At 45.3% G+C, this 21,471-nt stretch overlaps 1 protein-coding gene across 1 annotated transcript; it reads right to left on the bottom strand.

The window, feature by feature from the left end:
• Positions 1 to 1,448: 1,448 nt before the first annotated feature.
• On the bottom strand, positions 1,449 to 21,383 carry LOC121562707 (dnaJ homolog subfamily B member 2-like). The gene is made up of 11 exons (XM_045218465.1): positions 21,141 to 21,383; positions 15,110 to 15,199; positions 14,343 to 14,452; positions 14,170 to 14,226; positions 13,878 to 13,994; positions 13,582 to 13,683; positions 13,221 to 13,356; positions 13,041 to 13,111; positions 11,207 to 12,091; positions 7,208 to 7,281; positions 1,449 to 1,617 (listed from the first exon to the last, which is right to left on the bottom strand). The coding sequence occupies exons 2-10, from the start codon at positions 15,172 to 15,174 to the stop codon at positions 7,253 to 7,255; spliced, it is 1,572 nt and encodes a 523-aa protein (XP_045074400.1). The 5' UTR covers positions 15,175 to 15,199; positions 21,141 to 21,383; the 3' UTR covers positions 1,449 to 1,617; positions 7,208 to 7,252.
• Positions 21,384 to 21,471: the final 88 nt, after the last annotated feature.

Raw genomic sequence — 21,471 nt, 5'->3', positions numbered from 1 at the left:
TGTAAATGCTGTCCCACTGGACACAGACGTCAGTTCAACGTCTAGTTTTGATTGACATTTGGTTGAGTTATCAACTAACGTGAATTCAAAGTGAAATCGACAAACATTTTAGCCATGTCATTGGATTTAGGTAAAAGGTGAAAAAACACAAACATTTCCAAAAATTCCTGTACGTTGATGACTTTTTCCAAATCCACAAAGTTTACCATGTTTATTCAATTGAATTCACATTAAATCACATTTGTTGTTGAAATGACGTGGAAACAATGTTGATTCTACCAGTTTGTGCCCAGTTGGGTGCTTAGCATAGTCTGGTATAACCAGGCTTACATTCAGTGTAGAGTTTCAGTCTGGTATAACCAGGCTTACATTCAGTGTAGAGTTTCAGTCTGGTATAACCAGGCTTACATTCAGTGTGTGTGGAGGATTCGTTACATAATGGAATTCCACACACATGTAAATATTTGAGTTGCAAATTTATCAGCTTTCAATGAATATAGATTACTCTAGTATCACACCTTTCCATGGTATTGAAACATGTAGTCATGATTTAAAATGCTTTCCAGGACACATTCTCCTATAAGACAGTTTAAAATGCAAATGATTTAATGTAGATGAGTTGTTTGTGATTCAAAATACTTTACAAAGAAACTTTTCATTTAGCTATACAGTGATCCCTCGCCACTTCGCGGTTCACTTATCGCGGATTCGCTATTTCGCGGATTTTCATAATGCATTTTTTTTTTTTTGGTGCATTGTGCTCTGCATTCTGATTCGCTAAAAACTCACTCCCGCTTCTTGTATCAAAACATGCTACGAATTGTGCTATCATTTTGTCGTCTCGTGCAGTTATGTGTACGTACATAAAACAGCTTGGAGGAGGGCGGTTTAATGACATGAGTCCGGATGACATAAACGCCCTGATTGATGGAGACGCACAGCCGCTGACCGATGCAGAGCTGGCAGAAATGACAAAGCCACAAAGCGACGATGAAAGAGAAGAGGGAGAAGAGGACACGAGAGATGAGGAGGAAGGACTAACGCTTGGTCGGTTAGCAACCATGGTGCGAATGGCCACTGAACTTAAGCGAGTAGCTGAGGAATGGGACCCTTTGATGAGCCGTTCGTTACAGTTCTCCAACGTAATCGATGGTGGCATGTCGGTGTACAAGGATCTTTTTGCAAAGAAGAAAAAAGAGCGACAACAGCTGCCTATCACTATGTTCTTCTCCCGAACAAACACACCTGCACCGCGGGCTTCAGAAGAAGAGAACACTGCAGAGCGCAGTCAGGATGCAGCGGCCCAGTCTGAAGAGCAGTGAAACGGCCTACACGTGAGTCACTGTATTTGTATACATGTAATAGTTGCTAATTGTAAAAAAAAAAAGTTTTCTATTTCGCGGATTTCACTTATCGCGGGTCATTTTCGGAACGTAACCCCCGCGATAAACGAGGGATTACTGTATACACACTCACACATAGAAGTACATACATTTGTATTTGTCAGTTTAATTTTCTTTTTCAAATAAAACTTTGAAAAGTGTTGATCAGCTGGTACAGTAAGTCGCGGGGCGGGGCTGAGAGACAAGGTGCACCATGGGAGATTTGACCTTTGACCTGTTGGGAGCAAATGGATCAGACGCAACGTTAGAACCACAGCAAAGGCTGCTTGGAGCTACAGCATACCTCTCTCTAGTCTACATCTATACCTATCTATCCCAATCTGTTAATCCTGGGTTAACTAGCTACTAGCTATCCTGTTAACTAGTAGAATACCTGAGTAGTGGAATACCTGAGTAGTAGAAGACCTGAATAGTAGTGTTAACTACCTACTAGTTATCCTGAAATTACATTTTACATTTTTGTCATTTAGCAGACGCTCTTATCCAGAGCGACTTACAGGAGCAATTAGGGTTAAGTGCCTTGCTCAAGGGCACATTTACGTCATTTAGCAGACGCTCTTATCCAGAGCGACTCACAAATTGGTGCATTCACCCTATAGCCAGTGGGATAACCACTTTACAAATCAGGTTGTAGGTTGTACTCCTCAGGTCATCTACTCCTCAGGTCTTCTACTACTCAGGTCTTCTACTACTCAGGTCTTCTACTACTCAGGTCATCTACTACTCAGGTCATCTACTACTCAGGTCTTCTACTACTCAGGTCATCTACTACTCAGGTCTTCTACTACTCAGGTCTTCTACTACTCAGGTCATCTACTACTCAGGTCTTCTACTACTCAGGTCTTCTACTACTCAGGTCATCTACTACTCAGGTCTTCTACTACTCAGGTCTTCTACTACTCAGGTCTTCTACTACTCAGGTCATCTACTACTCAGGTCTTCTACTACTCAGGTCTTCTACTACTCAGGTCTTCTACTACTCAGGTCTTCTACTACTCAGGTCATCTACTACTCAGGTCATCTACTACTCAGGTCTTCTACTACTCAGGTCTTCTACTACTCAGGTCTTCTACTACTCAGGTCATCTACTACTCAGGTCTTCTACTACTCAGGTCTTCTACTACTCAGGTCATCTACTACTCAGGTCTTCTACTACTCAGGTCATCTACTACTCAGGTCATCTACTACTCAGGTCTTCTACTACTCAGGTCTTCTACTACTCAGGTCATCTACTACTCAGGTCATCTACTACTCAGGTCTTCTACTACTCAGGTCTTCTACTACTCAGGTCATCTACTACTCAGGTCATCTACTACTCAGGTCATCTACTACTCAGGTCTTCTACTACTCAGGTCATCTACTACTCAGGTCTTCTACTACTCAGGTCTTCTACTACTCAGGTCATCTACTACTCAGGTCTTCTACTACTCAGGTCTTCTACTACTCAGGTCATCTACTACTCAGGTCTTCTACTACTCAGGTCTTCTACTACTCAGGTCATCTACTACTCAGGTCTTCTACTACTCAGGTCATCTACTACTCAGGTCATCTACTACTCAGGTCTTCTACTACTCAGGTCTTCTACTACTCAGGTCTTCTACTACTCAGGTCTTCTACTACTCAGGTCATCTACTACTCAGGTCATCTACTACTCAGGTCTTCTACTACTCAGGTCATCTACTACTCAGGTCATCTACTACTCAGGTCTTCTACTACTCAGGTCTTCTACTACTCAGGTCATCTACTACTCAGGTCTTCTACTACTCAGGTCTTCTACTACTCAGGTCATCTACTACTCAGGTCTTCTACTACTCAGGTCTTCTACTACTCAGGTCTTCTACTACTCAGGTCTTCTACTACTCAGGTCATCTACTACTCAGGTCTTCTACTACTCAGGTCTTCTACTACTCAGGTCATCTACTACTCAGGTCTTCTACTACTCAGGTCTTCTACTACTCAGGTCTTCTACTACTCAGGTCTTCTACTACTCAGGTCTTCTACTACTCAGGTCTTCTACTACTCAGGTCTTCTACTACTCAGGTCATCTACTACTCAGGTCTTCTACTACTCAGGTCTTCTACTACTCAGGTCTTCTACTACTCAGGTCTTCTACTACTCAGGTCTTCTACTACTCAGGTCTTCTACTACTCAGGTCTTCTACTACTCAGGTCATCTACTACTCAGGTCATCTACTACTCAGGTCTTCTACTACTCAGGTCTTCTACTACTCAGGTCATCTACTACTCAGGTCATCTACTACTCAGGTCTTCTACTACTCAGGTCTTCTACTACTCAGGTCATCTACTACTCAGGTCATCTACTACTCAGGTCTTCTACTATTCAGGTCTTCTACTACTCAGGTATTCTACTACTCAGGTCTTCTACTACTCAGGTAATCTACTACTCAGGTCATCTACTAATCAGGTCTTATACTACTCAGGTCTTCTACTACTCAGGTCATCTACTACTCAGGTCATCTACTACTCAGGTCTTCTACTATTCAAGTCTTCTACTACTCAGGTCATCTACTACTCAGGTCTTCTACTACTCAGGTCATCTACTACTCAGGTCTTCTACTACTCAGGTCATCTACTACTCAGGTCTTCTACTACTACTACTACTCAGGTCTTCTACTACTCAGGTCTTCTACTACTCAGGTCTTCTACTACTCAGGTCTTCTACTATTCAGGTCATCTACTACTCAGGTCATCTACTACTCAGGTCTTCTACTACTCAGGTCATCTACTACTCAGGTCATCTACTACTCAGGTCTTCTACTACTCAGGTCTTCTAAAACTCAGGTCTTCTACTACTCAGGTCTTCTACTACTCAGGTCATCTACTACTCAGGTCTTCTACTACTCAGGTCATCTACTACTCAGGTCATCTACTACTCAGGTCTTATACTACTCAGGTCTTCTACTACTCAGGTCTTCTACTACTCAGGTCTTCTACTACTCAGGTCTTCTACTATTCAGGTCTTATACTACTAAGGTCTTCTACTACTCGGGTCATCTACTACTCGGCGGGTCATCTACTACTCGGGTCATCTACTACTCGGGTCATCTACTACTCGGGTCTTCTACTACTCGGGTCTTCTACTACTCGGGTCTTCTACTACTCGGGTCTTATACTACTCGGGTCTTCTACTATTCGGGTCTTCTACTACTAAGGTCTTCTACTACTCAGGTCATCTACTACTCAGGTCTTCTACTACTCAGGTCTTCTACTACTCAGGTCTTCTACTACTCAGGTCTTCTACTACTCAGGTCTTCTACTACTCAGGTCATCTACTACTCAGGTCTTCTACTACTCAGGTCTTCTACTACTCAGGTCTTCTACTACTCAGGTCTTCTACTACTCAGGTCATCTACTACTCAGGTATTCTACTACTCAGGTCTTCTACTACTCAGGTCATCTACTACTCAGGTCTTATACTACTCAGGTCATCTACTACTCAGGTCATCTACTACTCAGGTCATCTACTACTCAGGTCTTCTACTACTCAGGTCTTCTACTACTCAGGTCTTCTACTACTCAGGTCATCTACTACTCAGGTCATCTACTACTCAGGTCATCTGCTACTCAGGTCTTCTACTACTCAGGTCTTCTACTACTCAGGTCTTATACTACTCAGGTCATCTACTACTCAGGTCTTCTACTACTCAGGTCATCTACTACTCAGGTCTTCTACTACTCAGGTCTTCTACTACTCAGGTATTCTACTACTAAGGTCATCTACTACTCAGGTCATCTACTACTCAGGTCTTCTACTACTCAGGTCATCTACTACTCAGGTCTTCTACTACTCAGGTCTTCTACTACTCAGGTCTTCTACTTCTACTACTCAGGTCTTCTACTACTCAGGTCTTCTACTACTCAGGTCTTCTACTACTCAGGTCATCTACTACTCAGGTCTTCTACTACTCAGGTCTTCTACTACTCAGGTCATCTACTACTCAGGTCTTCTACTACTCAGGTAATCTACTACTCAGGTCTTCTACTACTCAGGTCTTCTACTACTCAGGTCTTCTACTACTCAGGTCTTCTACTACTCAGGTCTTCTACTACTAAGGTCATCTACTACTCAGGTCTTCTACTACTCAGGTCTTCTACTACTCAGGTCTTCTACTACTCAGGTCTTCTACTACTCAGGTCTTCTACTACTCAGGTCATCTACTACTCAGGTCATCTACTACTCAGGTCATCTACTACTCAGGTCTTCTACTACTCAGGTCTTTTACTACTCAGGTCATCTACTACTCAGGTCTTCTACTACTCAGGTCATCTACTACTCAGGTCTTCTACTACTCAGGTCTTCTACTACTCAGGTCATCTACTACTCAGGTCTTCTACTACTCAGGTCATCTACTACTCAGGTATTCTACTACTCAGGTCTTATACTACTCAGGTCTTCTACTACTCAGGTCTTCTACTACTCAGGTCTTCTACTACTCAGGTCATCTACTACTCAGGTCATCTACTACTCAGGTCATCTACTACTCAGGTCTTCTACTACTCAGGTCATCTACTACTCAGGTCTTATACTACTCAGGTCATCTACTACTCAGGTCTTCTACTACTCAGGTCTTCTACTACTCATCTACTACTCAGGTCATCTACTACTCAGGTCTTCTACTACTCAGGTCTTCTACTACTCAGGTCTTCTACTACTCAGGTCATCTACTACTCAGGTCTTCTACTACTCAGGTCATCTACTACTCAGGTCATCTACTACTCAGGTCTACTACTCAGGTCATCTACTACTCAGGTCTTCTACTACTCAGGTCATCTACTACTCAGGTCTTATACTACTCAGGTCTTCTACTACTCAGGTCTTCTACTACTCAGGTCTTCTACTACTCATCTACTACTCAGGTCTTCTACTACTCAGGTCTTCTACTACTCAGGTCTTCTACTACTCAGGTCATCTACTACTCAGGTCTTCTATTACTCAGGTCATCTACTACTCAGGTCTTCTACTACTCAGGTCATCTACTACTCAGGTCTTCTACTACTCAGGTCTTCTACTACTCAGGTCTTCTACTACTCAGGTCTTCTACTACTCAGGTCTTCTACTACTCAGGTCATCTACTACTCAGGTAATCTACTACTCAGGTCTTCTACTACTCATCTACTACTCAGGTCATCTACTACTCAGGTCTTCTACTACTCAGGTCTTCTACTACTCAGGTCTTCTACTACTCAGGTCATCTACTACTCAGGTCTTCTACTACTCAGGTCATCTACTACTCAGGTCTTCTACTACTCAGGTCTTCTACTACTCAGGTCTTCTACTACTCAGGTCTTCTACTACTCAGGTCATCTACTACTCAGGTCATCTACTACTCAGGTCATCTACTACTCAGGTCTTCTACTACTCAGGTCATCTACTACTCAGGTCTTCTACTACTCAGGTCTTCTACTACTCAGGTCTTCTACTACTCAGGTCATCTACTACTCAGGTCATCTACTACTCAGGTCATCTACTACTCAGGTCATCTACTACTCAGGTCTTCTACTACTCAGGTCTTCTACTACTCAGGTCATCTACTACTCAGGTCATCTACTACTCAGGTCATCTACTACTCAGGTCTTCTACTACTCAGGTCTTCAACTACAGGGAGTATTGGAGTGGAGAACACAGGACAGGTTGTGGTGTGGAAAGTAGACAGAGTGGTGAGATAGAGTGACGTAAGGTGCTCAGAGTCTAGGGTGATGGTGGTGGGGTCCTCTAGGGGTGACAGGGAGGAGGATGCCACAGTGAAGGTGGGAGGAGCTGGTGATATTTTGTTTGGGATTTACCTCAGGCTCAGAGGTCAGGGGTCAGATGGGCAACGGCCAATCAGATCAGCCTGTGAAGGCCTGGAAGTCTGAGTCTGAAACAGGAAGCAGGAAGAGTGACACAGGAAGTAAGAAGAGTGACACATATACAAGAGACCAGAATAAAAGATAAATAAATAAATAAAACAATTTAGGAGCTCGGAAGATCCGCCTCATAGAGTGATTGAAATGTAAAGGTAATTTCCAATTTATCCATACGTCGCTTTTACCTGCGAATGCAGTCTCTGCGAACGCAGAAACATTGCCTTAAAATTTCAATTGCGCTTTAGCGCAGATTTTCCATGCTCCGGATTGAATCTAGGTCTTAATCAGGGCCTGTATGGTGCTGATCTAGAATCAGGTCTACCCTTTAATATCATAATGAATAACAGGGGGGGACCTGACGCTTTGTGAATACCGGAACCAGAAGTGATAAAAACAAAAACTAATGATCCCTGAGAAGATGGCAAAATAATATATATATATATGATCCCTTGCTGAGAAGATGGCAAAATAATATATATATATATATATTATCCCTTGCTGAGAAGATGGCAAAATAATTATATATATATATATATTATCCTTGATTTGCTGAAATATTATTATATTAATATATTATCCCTTGCTGAGAAGATGGCAAAATAATATATATATATATTATCCCTTGCTGAGAAGATGGCAAAATAATATATATATATATTATCCCTTGCTGAGAAGATGGCTGAAAAAACCGAACAAAACTCCAGCAAACACACTGTGACTTGATATGGCTAGCCTCCATAGACATCAGAACATGAATATGGACGGTACCATATGGTTGATGCTAGGTGGGATTGGGCCACCCCAAGGATTCTAACCTAGCATTAACCCTGGTTATGGATGAACTGTGAATGGAGAATACTGTATAGGGTGACTAGTCAAAGAGCGGTGAGCCCATAGAGATGTAAATAGTTTGATCTCTATGGGCGAGCAGATAGAATGACAGGCGTATGCCAAGAAAGTGAGGTTGTGTTGGTAAGCTTTAGGACAGGGCAGCATCTTAAAAAAGCAAGAAGCAATGTACCATCTAATGTAAGCAAGACTCTCCCTTTCTTTTACCATCAAATGAAGCCCGAGAAAGTTATATACCGTAGCATTTCCATTGATTGTGCAACATAGTATTTCTGCCACAATTTGTTTTGTTTTTCTCAAAAATAGATAAATATCCTGTTCTTTTTGGTTGGCTGCATGACTTTTATTTTTTGTTTCCTGCAGTGGTTGACAAAGTGTAAAGAAACAAGAAGGCAGCGAAGTCATTTTTTCCATTTCCTCTAGCACCTTACAGTCCTGGTCTCTCTCCTCTCTATATTGACATTGTGTAGATACAGCATATAGAAAGGAGGAGGAGACAGAGGTGCACTTGAAAGAACAACACTCTTCTAGCTGTCTGGATTACATTGTTAATCTACATTACAAATCTTTTGGCTTCACTCACTCCTACTTTATTAACTCCACAGGAAAAACACAACACCATATATAGATTCAAAATAAATCCATGACATAATAACACTGTTATCTCCTCTGTGGAGAGGAGGGGGAGGAAACTATTTGGGCTGTTTCCAGCGGCACCAGGGGTGGTGGTGATATCAGTCTGGCACAGCACCACACACACACACACACACACCACCAACACACACAGACACACACAGACACAGACACACACACAGACACAGACACAGACACAGACACAGACACAGACACAGACACACACAGACACACACAGACACACACAGACACACACACACACACACACACACACACACACACACACACACACACACACACACACACACACACACACACACACACACACACACACACACACACACACACACACACACACACACACACACACACACACACACATACACAAGGTTGTTGAGTTTACTATTACATAAATAAACTCTTCCATGGCCTCCCGTCCCGTTACCGAGGAAGCTGTTTTCCTTTTAAAACATGTCATAGAAGCAAGAAAGAAGGTCTGCACTTATCGGTTCACGTTAAATTAATGAGTGAAGACCTCCCTTCCTTCCTTTACTGTTTAATAATAATAAGCCATTTAGCAGACGCTTTTATCCAAAGCGACTTACAGTCACGTGCGCATACATTTTTACGTATGGGTGGTCCCGGGGATCGAACCCGCTACCCTGGCGTTACAAGCGCCGTGCTCTTACCAATTGAGCTACAGAGGACCACAGGACCAGCATTTATAAGAACACAATCTGCAATGCCCTCCTGTCTTGTCACTGAGCGCGTTGCTTTCCCTTCAAACATTCCCTTTGACGTTTAAAATGAAAGGTCACTGGGGTGGATCGTATGATTGATTGAGAGCTTTCTAATAATCACTTGGCACATTTAAAATGGCAGGAACACACACTCCATGCATCGGGCACACACACAAAAGGCACTAAACATACATTCACTTTGGTGATTCTGTGTTAATAATATTCAATTATAGTCAAATAAATGTTTCAGAAGGACATTTAAAAACATGTAGGGTATTTGAGGTGTAAAAAGGGTTCTGAAGTTTGTAATTTTCACAAAAATGTCTCAGCCCTACAAAAATGTTCATTAACTATAATCCACATAATAATTAGTATTTCCTGTTGCTGCTGTAGCAAACTGGCTCAAATTAAGATCCTACATCTGTATTGTCCTTATTCTAAAAAGTGCTGTTTTGGACCTCGTTTAAACCTATTTTCTAGAGCCAAAGAATAAGAGCCATCGTAGGTATACTTTATACTTGTATAGTTTAAAAGCCACATAATATAATTTTATTCATTTAACATTCGAAATGTTTGTTAACAATTCATATTTCGCTGCAGTACTATAGAAATGGAGAGAAGCTGTCAAGCCGTAAAATCTTGTGTCGAGGTTCTGACAAATTCCCTTGGCCTTGAAAAGAAGTCTGTGTCAGAGGCACATTTCATTTCATACTGGTGTCTGAAACCCCTTCAAAACACACACGGCACTGAGCAGACGGGACACACAGAGAACATATGTGAAAGGCTGAAGCACCTCTGATAGACAGCAATCCAAAGCTAGCCAAACAGATGCAACAGTCAGTGAGGATGTAACGTGAGGCACACTTGAGTTCCTGGTGAATGCTATCCAACTCCTAGAAGTGGAATGACCAGAAAGGGGAAAAGCCCCTCTGACCAGGGTATTTTGACTGGTAAACTAGTTATATGCTCCAACTCCATCCTCTTAGAAAAAGAGACCGTGTACTTGGCACATGAAATAAATGATGTTGATTGTAATCCCCAGCCTTGAAATACAGACATACTGTCAACAGGGACCATTGTAGATGTATTAGCTTGTTAGTTACAGTGGCCATCTGAGAACCCAACCAGACAACAGAGGCAGCCGCAACACAAGGATAATGAATGTGCCCTCGGACAACTTTATAGAAATCTACCAGTCAAGGCACTGCACAAACATGAACAGGAACAGAAACATCATATCATTAAGAAATAAGGCCAGTCACTCACTCACTCACTCACTCACTCGCTCACTCACTCGCTCGCTCGCTCACTCACTCACTCACTCACTCACTCACTCACTCACTCACTCACACAAACACACACACCATACACTCAACACACACACACCATACACTCAACACACCACACAGCCACACTTATTTTTCTTTTTTACAGTGTTTCTGCTGGTGGCTTTAGCTGCAGGATCCCCAGTGCCTCTCTGCTCCTGGAGGTGGTTGAGGAGGTGTGTAGGAGGCTCTGGGACCCCCTCTGGTAGCGCCCTGTGGTCCAGCGGCGAGGGGCTGCTGTGTGGTGACATGTCCCCTGATCTCTCCTCTGATGCTCTGGGCTGGCCTGGGTCTAGGTCTAGGACCACCCTCCCCACCCCAACCCCCGCCTCGCCCCCCAACCTCACTCTGAGGCTTCCCCACCTCTTCCACCACCACACCCCCAGCACCTGAGATGACGTCTGCTGCTGAAGCCGCGACGGACACTCTCTGCTGGGAGTCCATCTCAGACAGGCTGTAGGCCAGGGCCATCTGGAGATCTTCCTCCTCCTCTTCCTCGCTGGGGACGTCAGGGCAGTGGAAGTAGGGGGCTGAGCTGAAGGAGCGCTGGGCCATAGACCGGGGGCCAGAGCCGGGGCTGGGTCGGTGTGGATGGGTCTGGGTCTGGAGCTCCACTGGTACCATCCCCTCTGCCTGCTTCTGGAGGTGTTGCCTGGGTGTGTGTGAGGGCTGGCCAGAGCCGGGGCTGGGTCGGTGTGGATGGGTCTGGGTCTGGAGCTCCACTGGTACCATCCCCTCTGCCTGCTTCTGGAGGTGTTGCCTGGGTGTGTGTGAGGGCTGGCCAGAGCCGGGGCTGGGTCGGTGTGGATGGGTCTGGGTCTGGAGCTCCACTGGTACCATCCCCTCTGCCTGCTTCTGGAGGTGTTGCCTGGGTGTGTGTGAGGGCTGGCCAGAGCCGGGGCTGGGTCGGTGTGGATGGGTCTGGGTCTGGAGCTCCACTGGTACCATCCTCTCTGCCTGCTTCTGGAGGTGTTGCCTGGGTGTGTGTGAGGGCTGGCCAGAGCCGGGGCTGGGTCGGTGTGGATGGGTCTGGGTCTGGAGCTCCACTGGTACCATCCCCTCTGCCTGCTTCTGGAGGTGTTGCCTGGGTGTGTGTGAGGGCTGGCCAGAGCCGGGGCTGGGTCGGTGTGGATGGGTCTGGGTCTGGAGCTCCACTGGTACCATCCTCTCTGCCTGCTTCTGGAGGTGTTGCCTGGGTGTGTGTGAGGGCTGGCTGGGGGGCAGCTGGTCTCTCTTGCTGAGCTCCAGAGCCAAGGCCAACTCATCCTCCACACCTGGGGGGACAGGAGGGGGACAGGAGGGGGGACAGGAGGGGGACAGGAGGGGGGACAGGAGGGGAGACAGGAGGGGGGACAGGAGGGGGACAGGAGGGGGGACAGGAGGGGGACAGGAGGGAGACAGGAGGGGGGACAGGAGGGGGACAGGAGGGGGGACAGGAGGGGAGACAGGAGGGGGGGGGACAGGAGGGGGACGAGGGGGACAGGAGGGGAGACAGGAGGGGGATGGGGCGGGACAGGAGGGGGACAGGAGGGAGACAGGAGGGGAGACAGGAGGGGGGATGGGGCGGGACAGGAGGGGGACAGGAGGGAGACAGGAGGGGGACAGGAGGGGGGACAGGAGGGGGGACAGGAGGGGGACAGGAGGGGGGATGGGGGCGGGACAGGAGGGGGACAGGAGGGGAGACAGGAGGGAGACAGGAGGGGGGATGGGGGCGGGACAGGAGGGGGACAGGAGGGAGACAGGAGGGAGACAGGAGGGGGACAGGAGGGGGACATGAGGGGGGATGGGGGTGGGACAGGAGGGGGACAGGGGGGGATGGGGCGGGACAGGAGGGGCACAGGAGGGAGACAGGAGGGAGACAGGAGGGGGATGGGGGCGGGACAGGAGGGGCACAGGAGGGAGACAGGAGGGAGACAGGAGGGGGGATGGGGTGGGACAGGAGGGGGGACAGGAGGGAGACAGGAGGGAGACAGGAGGGGGATGGGGTGGGACAGGAGGGAGACAGGAGGGAGACAGGAGGGAGACAGGAGGGGGATGGGGCGGGATATGAGGGAGACAGGAGGGGGATGGGGCGGGGGACAGGAGGGGGACAGGAGGGAGACAGGAGGGAGACAGGAGGGGGATGGGGCGGGACAGGAGGAAGAAGAACACAGACACATTCCTGTAAGAACAGTTGAAAGGGGACTGGATGAGGGAAGGATGGACACAGAGTGGATGATTTACCATTGATGAGCACTGTCTTCAAGACCCCGTCTTCCTCGATCTCTGTTCTCTCCTGACCGTTTTCTTTGATCCTGTCGGATCAAGAACAGGAAGTAAGTAAAGAGAAGATTCCCTAAAACACACTTCAGTGGCCATACAGAAAACCGAGAACAGAGAGAGAACAGAGAACAGTGAACTGACTTCTTGGTGGTAGTGCGTTTGCCATTGATGACGCGCGTAGAAGTGGAGACAGACTTGAAATTCCCCATCCCTCCTCCCATGCTGTTCACCCCATCCATTCCTCCCATGGAGGACGAGAAAGAGGTGAAGTCATGCACTGTGAAAGAGGAGTGAGGAGGACAAGTCAGATCAACTAAACAGTGAATGGAGCTGATATAAATGTGTTATTACCGTATTATTATCGGTTGTGACCCAAATGGCACCCTATTCCCTATATAGTGTACTATTTTTGACCAGAGCCCTATGTGCCCTGGTTGAAAGTAGTGCACTACATAGGGAATAGGGTTCCATTTTGGGACACAGACATTGTGTTATTACTGACCTCCAGCCGAGGGGAAGGAGAAGAATCGGCTGGGGCCGAGCCTGGAAGCACCAGGATGTCCATGGAAGCCACTCTGCATCCCTCTTCCGAACGCAAAGTCATCTGGGAGAGCAGTCAGAACAAGGAGGTAATGAGACACAGGAAGAGGTAGGATAAGTAGTCTTCATGTAGCTTTGTATGAACTGCTGAGACTCCCAGACGGACTGGTTTACCGGTCAGATTTAGCCTTGACTAAGAAGCAGCACATGAAGACACAGGATACTTTTTAAGGACCATAGGATATTGGTCAGCCCCACCGAAGAAATTGGCGAAAGGATCCTGGCCTCCGAAGAATTCCCGAAACACTTCCTCTGGACTGCGGAATGTGAAGGTGAACCCTGGGAAATCTTCCGGAGCGGGATGTCTACTGGAGCCTGGAGGGAGGGAGGGAGGGAGAGGAGGGAGGGAGGGAGGGAGGGAGGGAGGGATAAATACATAATATACATTTTGATTGATAAATATGGACACTACCAACATGGCTGATCAAAAACAGAGTAGAAAATAAAAAGCACAAAACCACGAAAGATAAAACAGGTTGATTCCTTCCACCTGCGTTGTTGGGCATTCTGTCTTCACCATAGGTATCATACACCTCTCGCTTGCTTCCTGTAAAGACAAGGAGACATTATCTGACTGTTATTAAACACCAATTCCACAGAAGAGTAGAGCAAGGGGTAATAATTACGTTAATAACAGGTTTAACAGGTTGTGGTATCTCTTACGGTCTGACAGAACTTCGTAGGCCTCAGCCAGCTCCTTAAACTTCCCCTCTGCCTCCTCCTTGTTGTCTGGGTTCTTGTCCGGGTGCCATCTCAGAGCCTGCTTCCTGTAGCTTCACATTAGACAAGATACAGGTTATTATTCCATCGCAGAGCCTGCTTCACAATATCCGGTGCCGGAGACTAAATCTGAGCACTGAGCTAAAAGATTGAATCGTCGGTATCTCAATGCCCCCTCCAGAAGGGAGGAGGGAGGTAGGAAGGGAGAGAGAGAGAGAGAGAGAGAGAGAGAGAGAGAGAGAGAGAGAGAGAGAGAGAGAGAGAGAGAGAGAGAGAGAGAGAGAGAGGAGATAGAGATAGAGATAGAGATAGAGAGAGAGAGAGAGAGAGAGAGAGACAGAGAGAGAGAAAGAGAGAGAGAAAGAGAGAGAGAGAGTCCCAATGGACATCAAGCCAACTTGACACAACTATGGGATACATTGGAGTCAACATGGGCCAGCATCCCTGTGGAACGCTTTCGACACCTTGTAGAGTCCATGCGCCGACGAATTGAGGCTGTTCTGAGGGCAAAAAAAGGGGTTGCAACTCAATATTAGGAAAGTGTTCTTAATGTTTTGTACACTCAGTGTAAATCCACTTAACTCTATCAGATAAATCATACTAGTATTAGCCTAAAGATGATATCTCATGTAGCCTATATAGGCCTATTTTGGAGTGCAAAGAGACAGATTCTACAGTAGGATGAGTCCTTGAATGAGTCATTTACTTACGCCTTCTTGATGTCCTCCGGAGAGGCATTTCTTGACACTCCCAGAATGTCATAATAATCCACCATGTCTTCTTCACTCACCTCACTGCAACTGTTGACAACAACAACAATCTCATCAGAGGAAGATAACACTGCAACATTTCTCAAAGACCACATGGATGGATCTTTTAAAGCCTCATGTCATCTTATCTTGTAGCATATTGAATAGCCAATCAAACTGCTTTATTAGATTAGTAGACCTGTATTACCCTGTCATCACCCAGGATGTGTGGTTCTATAATCATACTGTTTATGTACTTATTGGCATTTTTGTCTTTATAAACAAATAGCTTCAAACCATGTTTAAAACTATCATGATGATCTCATGGACTGTCAGTCATAGCTAAAAGTTGATAGTGGAAACAATTCCCATTCGTCAGTTTACCAAAACAAAAGTGATATGGTCAGGCTGTTGAAATTACAAATTGGGCCTTTAACAGGTGGGCTATATGACTTGTGAGCTCATTGATAACAATATGATAACAACAACATGATAACATAGGGCTGGGCGATATATCGAATTAATTAGGTTAAATCAAATGTATGTTTTCGCGCAATATTACAAATACCTGAATCAAGGTTAAAATTTTTGGTTTGTTTTCATGTCTTTTGGTCTCATGTCCTTCACTCCTTATGTGCTGTGACACCAAGCCCCTCCTCCTTATGTGCTGTGACACCAAGCCCCTCCTCCTTATGTGCTGTGACACCAAGCCCCTCCTCCTTATGTGCTGTGACACCAAGCCCCTCCTCCTTATGTTCTGTGACACCAAGCCCCTCCTCCTTATGTTCTGTGACACCAAGCCCCTCCTCCTTATGTTCTGTGACACCAAGCCCCTCCTCCTTATGTTCTGTGACACCAAGCCCCTCCTCCTCCTTCTGTGCTGTGACACCAAGCCCCTCCTCCTCCTTCTGTTCTGTGACACCAAGCCCCTCCTCCTTATGTTCTGTGACACCAAGCCCCTCCCCCTTCTGTGCTGTGACACCAAGCCCCTCCTCCTTATGTTCTGTGACACCAAGGCCCTCCTCCTTCTGTGCTGTGACACCAAGCCCCTCCTCCTTATGTTCTGTGACACCAAGCCCCTCCTCCTTATGTTCTGTGACACCAAGGCCCTCCTCCTTATGTGCTGTGACACCAAGCCCCTCCTCCTTATGTTCTGTGACACCAAGCCCCTCCTCCTTATGTTCTGTGACACCAAGCCCCTCCTCCTTATGTTCTGTGACACCAAGCCCCTCCTCCTCCTTCTGTGCTGTGACACCAAGCCCCTCCTCCTCCTTCTGTTCTGTGACACCAAGCCCCTCCTCCTTATGTTCTGTGACACCAAGCCCCTCCTCCTTATGTGCTGTGACACCAAGCCCCTCCTCCTTATGTTCTGTGACACCAAGCCCCTCCTCCTTATGTTCTGTGACACCAAGCCCCTCCTCCTTATGTTCTGTGACACCAAGCCCCTCCTCCTTATGTTCTGTGACACCAAGCCCCTCCTCCTCCTTCTGTGCTGTGACACCAAGCCCCTCCTCCTTATGTTCTGTGACACCAAGCCCCTCCTCCTTATGTTCTGTGACACCAAGCCCCTCCTCCTTATGTTCTGTGACACCAAGCCCCTCCTCCTCCTTCTGTGCTGTGACACCAAGCCCCTCCTCCTCCTTCTGTTCTGTGACACCAAGCCCCTCCTCCTTATGTTCTGTGACACCAAGCCCCTCCCCCTTCTGTGCTGTGACACCAAGCCCCTCCTCCTTATGTTCTGTGACACCAAGCCCCTCCCCCTTATGTTCTGTGACACCAAGCCCCTCCCCCTTCTGTTCTGTGACACCAAGCCCCTCCCCCTTCTGTGCTGTGACACCAAGCCCCTCCCCCTTCTGTGCTGTGTGCACTGTGCACCTTCCCACTCGCACACAGACACCAAGCCCCTCCCCCTGCCACTCACAACAAAGACGAAAGATCACTTCTTCCTCTCTGACAATAAGCAGTTTAAAGTCGCTATTTGCATTTGAGGTTTGGTCCAACAGAATCGGCTGAAACGCTTAGTTACATTATTTTACTGTAATAGACGAAAACTTAACCTTTGTAATGATACCCTTTTTATGTCTCAACTCCCAACATGTAGAACAGAGCAGACCCTACTAAAACCAGAGCATCAATGAACGTGTGTGGGAAATTAATGCTCAGTTTGTCATTGCAATACCACGTACTGCTAGCAGCATTTTAGTCACAGACTGTTATGTGCCTGCTGTCAAGTCTGTGTTTTATAAAGGTGCAATGACCATAAAAAATACGCATTTAAATAAGTAATTGACAACTCGTTCTCATTCTGAAATAAGCATCTTCTTATCCAGGTAGGCCACTTGTTTTCAATATAAAAAAAAACTGTTCTACCTTGTTAGCAAGCAAATACAGGGGTATAGAAAGTCACCACCCCCTTTCAAAATGTTCACCTTCTGTTTCCTTACAGCCTGAAGTGAAAACACATCAAATCAGACTTTTTCCGGCTTTATTTATACACAGTAACCCACAATATCCAAGTGATTTTTATTTGATTTTTTTACTCTGAAAATTTATTACAATTAAAACTGTAAAATACCCTATTTGGATAAGTGAATACAAACATTTGTAAAATATAGAAAATGATTCATTTGAAAATCCCCAATAAAAACATAACCATTCAATTTAAGATCTTTCAGCACCCTGACGGAGTTGATGTTAGACAAAAATCTGACAGAGTTTATGTTTAAAAAAAAATATTTTTCTTCTCATTCAAGTGGTATACAAAGTTGCAATTTAGTTTTTCCTCAGTTGCTTCATTAATCTAAACCATAATTAAAATAAACATATTTCAACCAAAGTTCATATCCTATTTTAATCTATCAGGGAGATGGAGTTGACAGTTCATGGTTGTGACCAATGGTGATTTCTATATTGTTTGTTTAAATCTATCAAAAGTAGAGAATTTTACAGTGTTCTTCTTTCGCTGCATGTAATGAGGACATGAATAAGGGGTCCTTACGGTATAGGTGACCCTGCTCATTCCTGATTGATTTAGGATTTTAGACAAATCTGATGGAGTTGACCAAATCTCCTGATTTAATTTTTTTTAGGAATCACAGTTTTGAGAGAAATATTATTTAAAATCAGAGAGGGCTATTGCAAGAAACGACATAACATATTTTTTCGGTTAATATTCATTATTGCCCGTTTTTTTTTTTTTTACACTTTTTTGGAGGGTTTGAAATTAAGATCCTTTGCTGTGGAGAAGGTCATTTCCGGGCATTGAGCTGACATGGAAATTAATAATATACAAAATATTTAAAATTTTTTAAAAGCTAATCTTTCCCTTAAATAAAAGTCCCCTAAATGTCATTTTTAAGGTCACATTTGTTTTCACTATGCATTTGGGAAGCATTCTCCTAGCATCCGGCAAACCCAGATTTGTCCGTGGGACTGCCAGATGGTGAAGCGTGATTCAGCACTCCAGAGAACGCGTTTCCACTGCTCCAGAGTCCAATGGCGGCGAGCTTTACACCACTCCAGCTGACGCTTGGCATTGCGCATGGTGATCTTAGGCCATGGAAACCCATTTCCCGACGAACAGGTACTGTGCTGACGTTACTTCCAGAGGCAGTTTGGAACTCGGTAGTGAGTGTTGCAACCGAGGACAGACAATTTTTATGCACTACGCGCTTCAGCACTCGGTTGTCCCGTTCTGTGAGCTTGTGTGGCCTACCACTTCGCAGCTGAGCCATTGTTGCTCCTTGACATTTCCACTTCACAATAACAGCACTTAGAGTTGACCAGGGCAGCTCTAGCAGGGCAGAAATTTGACAAACTGACTTGTTGGAAAGGTGGCATCCTATGACGGTGCCACGTTGAAAGTCACTGAGCTCTTCAGTACAGGCCATTCTACTGCCAATGTTTGTCTATGGAGATTGCATGGCTGTCTTGTCTCCCGAGTGGCGCAGTGGTCTAAGGCACTGCATCGCAGTGCTAGCTGTGCCACTAGAGATCCTGGTTCGAATCCAGGCTCTGCTGTAGCCGGCCGCAACCGGGAGACCAATGGGGCGGCGCACAATTGGCCCAGCGTCGTCCAGGGTAGGGGAGGGAATGGCCGGCAGGGAGGTAGCTCAGTTGGTAGAGCATGGCGTTTGCAACGCCTAGGGTTGTGGGTTTGATTCCCATGGGGTATGAAAATAAAATAAAAAAATAATGTATGCACTAACTGTAAGTCGCTCTGGATAAGAGCGTCTGCTAAATGATGACGTAAATGTCTGCTCGATTTTATACACCTGTCAGCAACGGGTGTGGTTGAAATAGCCGAATACACTCATTTGAAGGGGTGTCCACATACTTTTGGCCATGTAGTGTATAATAGGATAACTTGTTAATCTGTGATAATTATTGCTGTTCAATGGTCATTCCAATTCCACCATTAGATTCTTGATTTATTTTTATTTTTACAATGCCTTATGAGCTTAGTTGGCTGCAATCTAGTTGGATTACTGTATTAATACACTGTTAGTGGGCTATTAGCCTAGTTGGATTACTGTATTAATACACTGTTAGTGGGCTATTAGCCTAGTTGGATTACTGTATTAATACACTGTTAGTGGGCTATTAGCCTAGTTGGATTACTGTATTAATACACTGTTAGTGGGCTATTAGCCTAGTTGGATTACTGTATTAATACACTGTTAGTGGGCTATTAGCCTAGTTGGATTACTGTATTAATACACTGTTAGTGGGCTATTAGCCTAGTTGGATTACTGTTTTAATACACTGTTAGTGGGCTATTAGCCTAGTTGGATTACTGTTTTAATACACTGTTAGTGGGCTATTAGCCTAGTTGGATTACTGTATTAATACACTGTTAGTGGGCTATTAGCCTAGTTGGATTACTGTATTAATACACTGTTAGTGGGCTATTAGCCTAGTTGGATTACTGTATTAATACACTGTTAGTGGGCTATTAGCCTAGTTGGATTACTGTATTTAATACACTGTTAGTGGGCTATTAGCCTAGTTGGATTACTGTATTAATACACTGTTAGTGGGCTATTAGCCTAGTTGGATTACTGTATTAATACACTGTTAGTGGGCTATTAGCCTAGTTGGATTACTGTATTAATACACTGTTAGTGGGCTATTAGCCTAGTTGGATTACTGTATTAATACACTGTTAGTGGGCTATTAGCCTAGTTGGATTACTGTTTAATACACTGTTAGTGGGCTATTAGCCTAGTTGGATTACTGTATTAATACACTGTTAGTGGGCTATTAGCCTAGTTGGATTACTGTATTAATACACTGTTAGTGGGCTATTAGCCTAGTTGGATTACTGTATTAATACACTGTTAGTGGGCTATCAGCCTAGTCGGATTACTGTTTAATACACGGTCTATGTTTTAGCCTTCAACCGGTGGGATATGACTCATGAAGTCATGGATTAATTGACAATGACTAATGCTATCATTCAGAATGGAGCGTTCTGTAGCCCGTATCAATCTATTCCGCACCAACACAATAAACCGCTGACCGTGCGGCCTGTCAGGTAAACTCATGTTGGACCGTCCACGGGTATTCCCCATTGATGTTAGCCATACGCTTTCTCTGGAAGCCCGACACAATATTATTTGGCTATTTCCAACTCGATCTCCCGAGACGTGACATCCGACAGCTGCCACCAACTAACAGACACACACGCGCGTCGGCAGCCACTCGGAGGGTGTTAGATTGAAATGATACACCTTCAAATTGGTCTTTCAGACTAGACACAATGTTTCAATTTTAAGACGTGGACACATTGTAACTAAATATTGCCTAATATGGTAAGCATGTAGGCTACGGGCTACGGTAACATTGGAATGACAATGTATTGGTTTGGACTGAACTGAAAGACAAAGACAACTGCTGGTGGTAACGTTAGTCAATATAATTTGGCGGAAAGTCCAAAGCAACAAAATAGGCCTAGCATAAATGGATAATGTTTATTAATAAACTACTGTACCTTTTTAGGAGTACCAGCGAATTCTTTCGGTCTCCGTCTCTCTCTTCTTAAAATGGAAATGAATGATTGTGTAGAGCTTCTGGAATGCACTTCGTGACAGGCGCACACAAGCGGGTCCACCGGTCCACGGAATAACACAATATCGGTATACCTAAAGGATATTATATATTTAACGTTATGAGTTGCCCGTATTCCTCCGTAGCCTGCCTCGCACCATAACTCCGAAGTCCCTCTTACTTCTACCGCTCGCACTTCTCTCGCCTTACCTCCCCGTGTTACGTCACAATCAGCTGAGGCAGAGAGCGCCGTGACGTGAACAAAATAGAACGTC

This window comes from Coregonus clupeaformis, unplaced genomic scaffold, assembly GCF_020615455.1.
Source record: "Coregonus clupeaformis isolate EN_2021a unplaced genomic scaffold, ASM2061545v1 scaf1598, whole genome shotgun sequence".
Taxonomy (NCBI): domain Eukaryota; kingdom Metazoa; phylum Chordata; class Actinopteri; order Salmoniformes; family Salmonidae; genus Coregonus; species Coregonus clupeaformis.
Note: the sequence above shows the minus strand (reverse complement) of the source record. Positions and strands in the feature narration are given on the sequence as shown.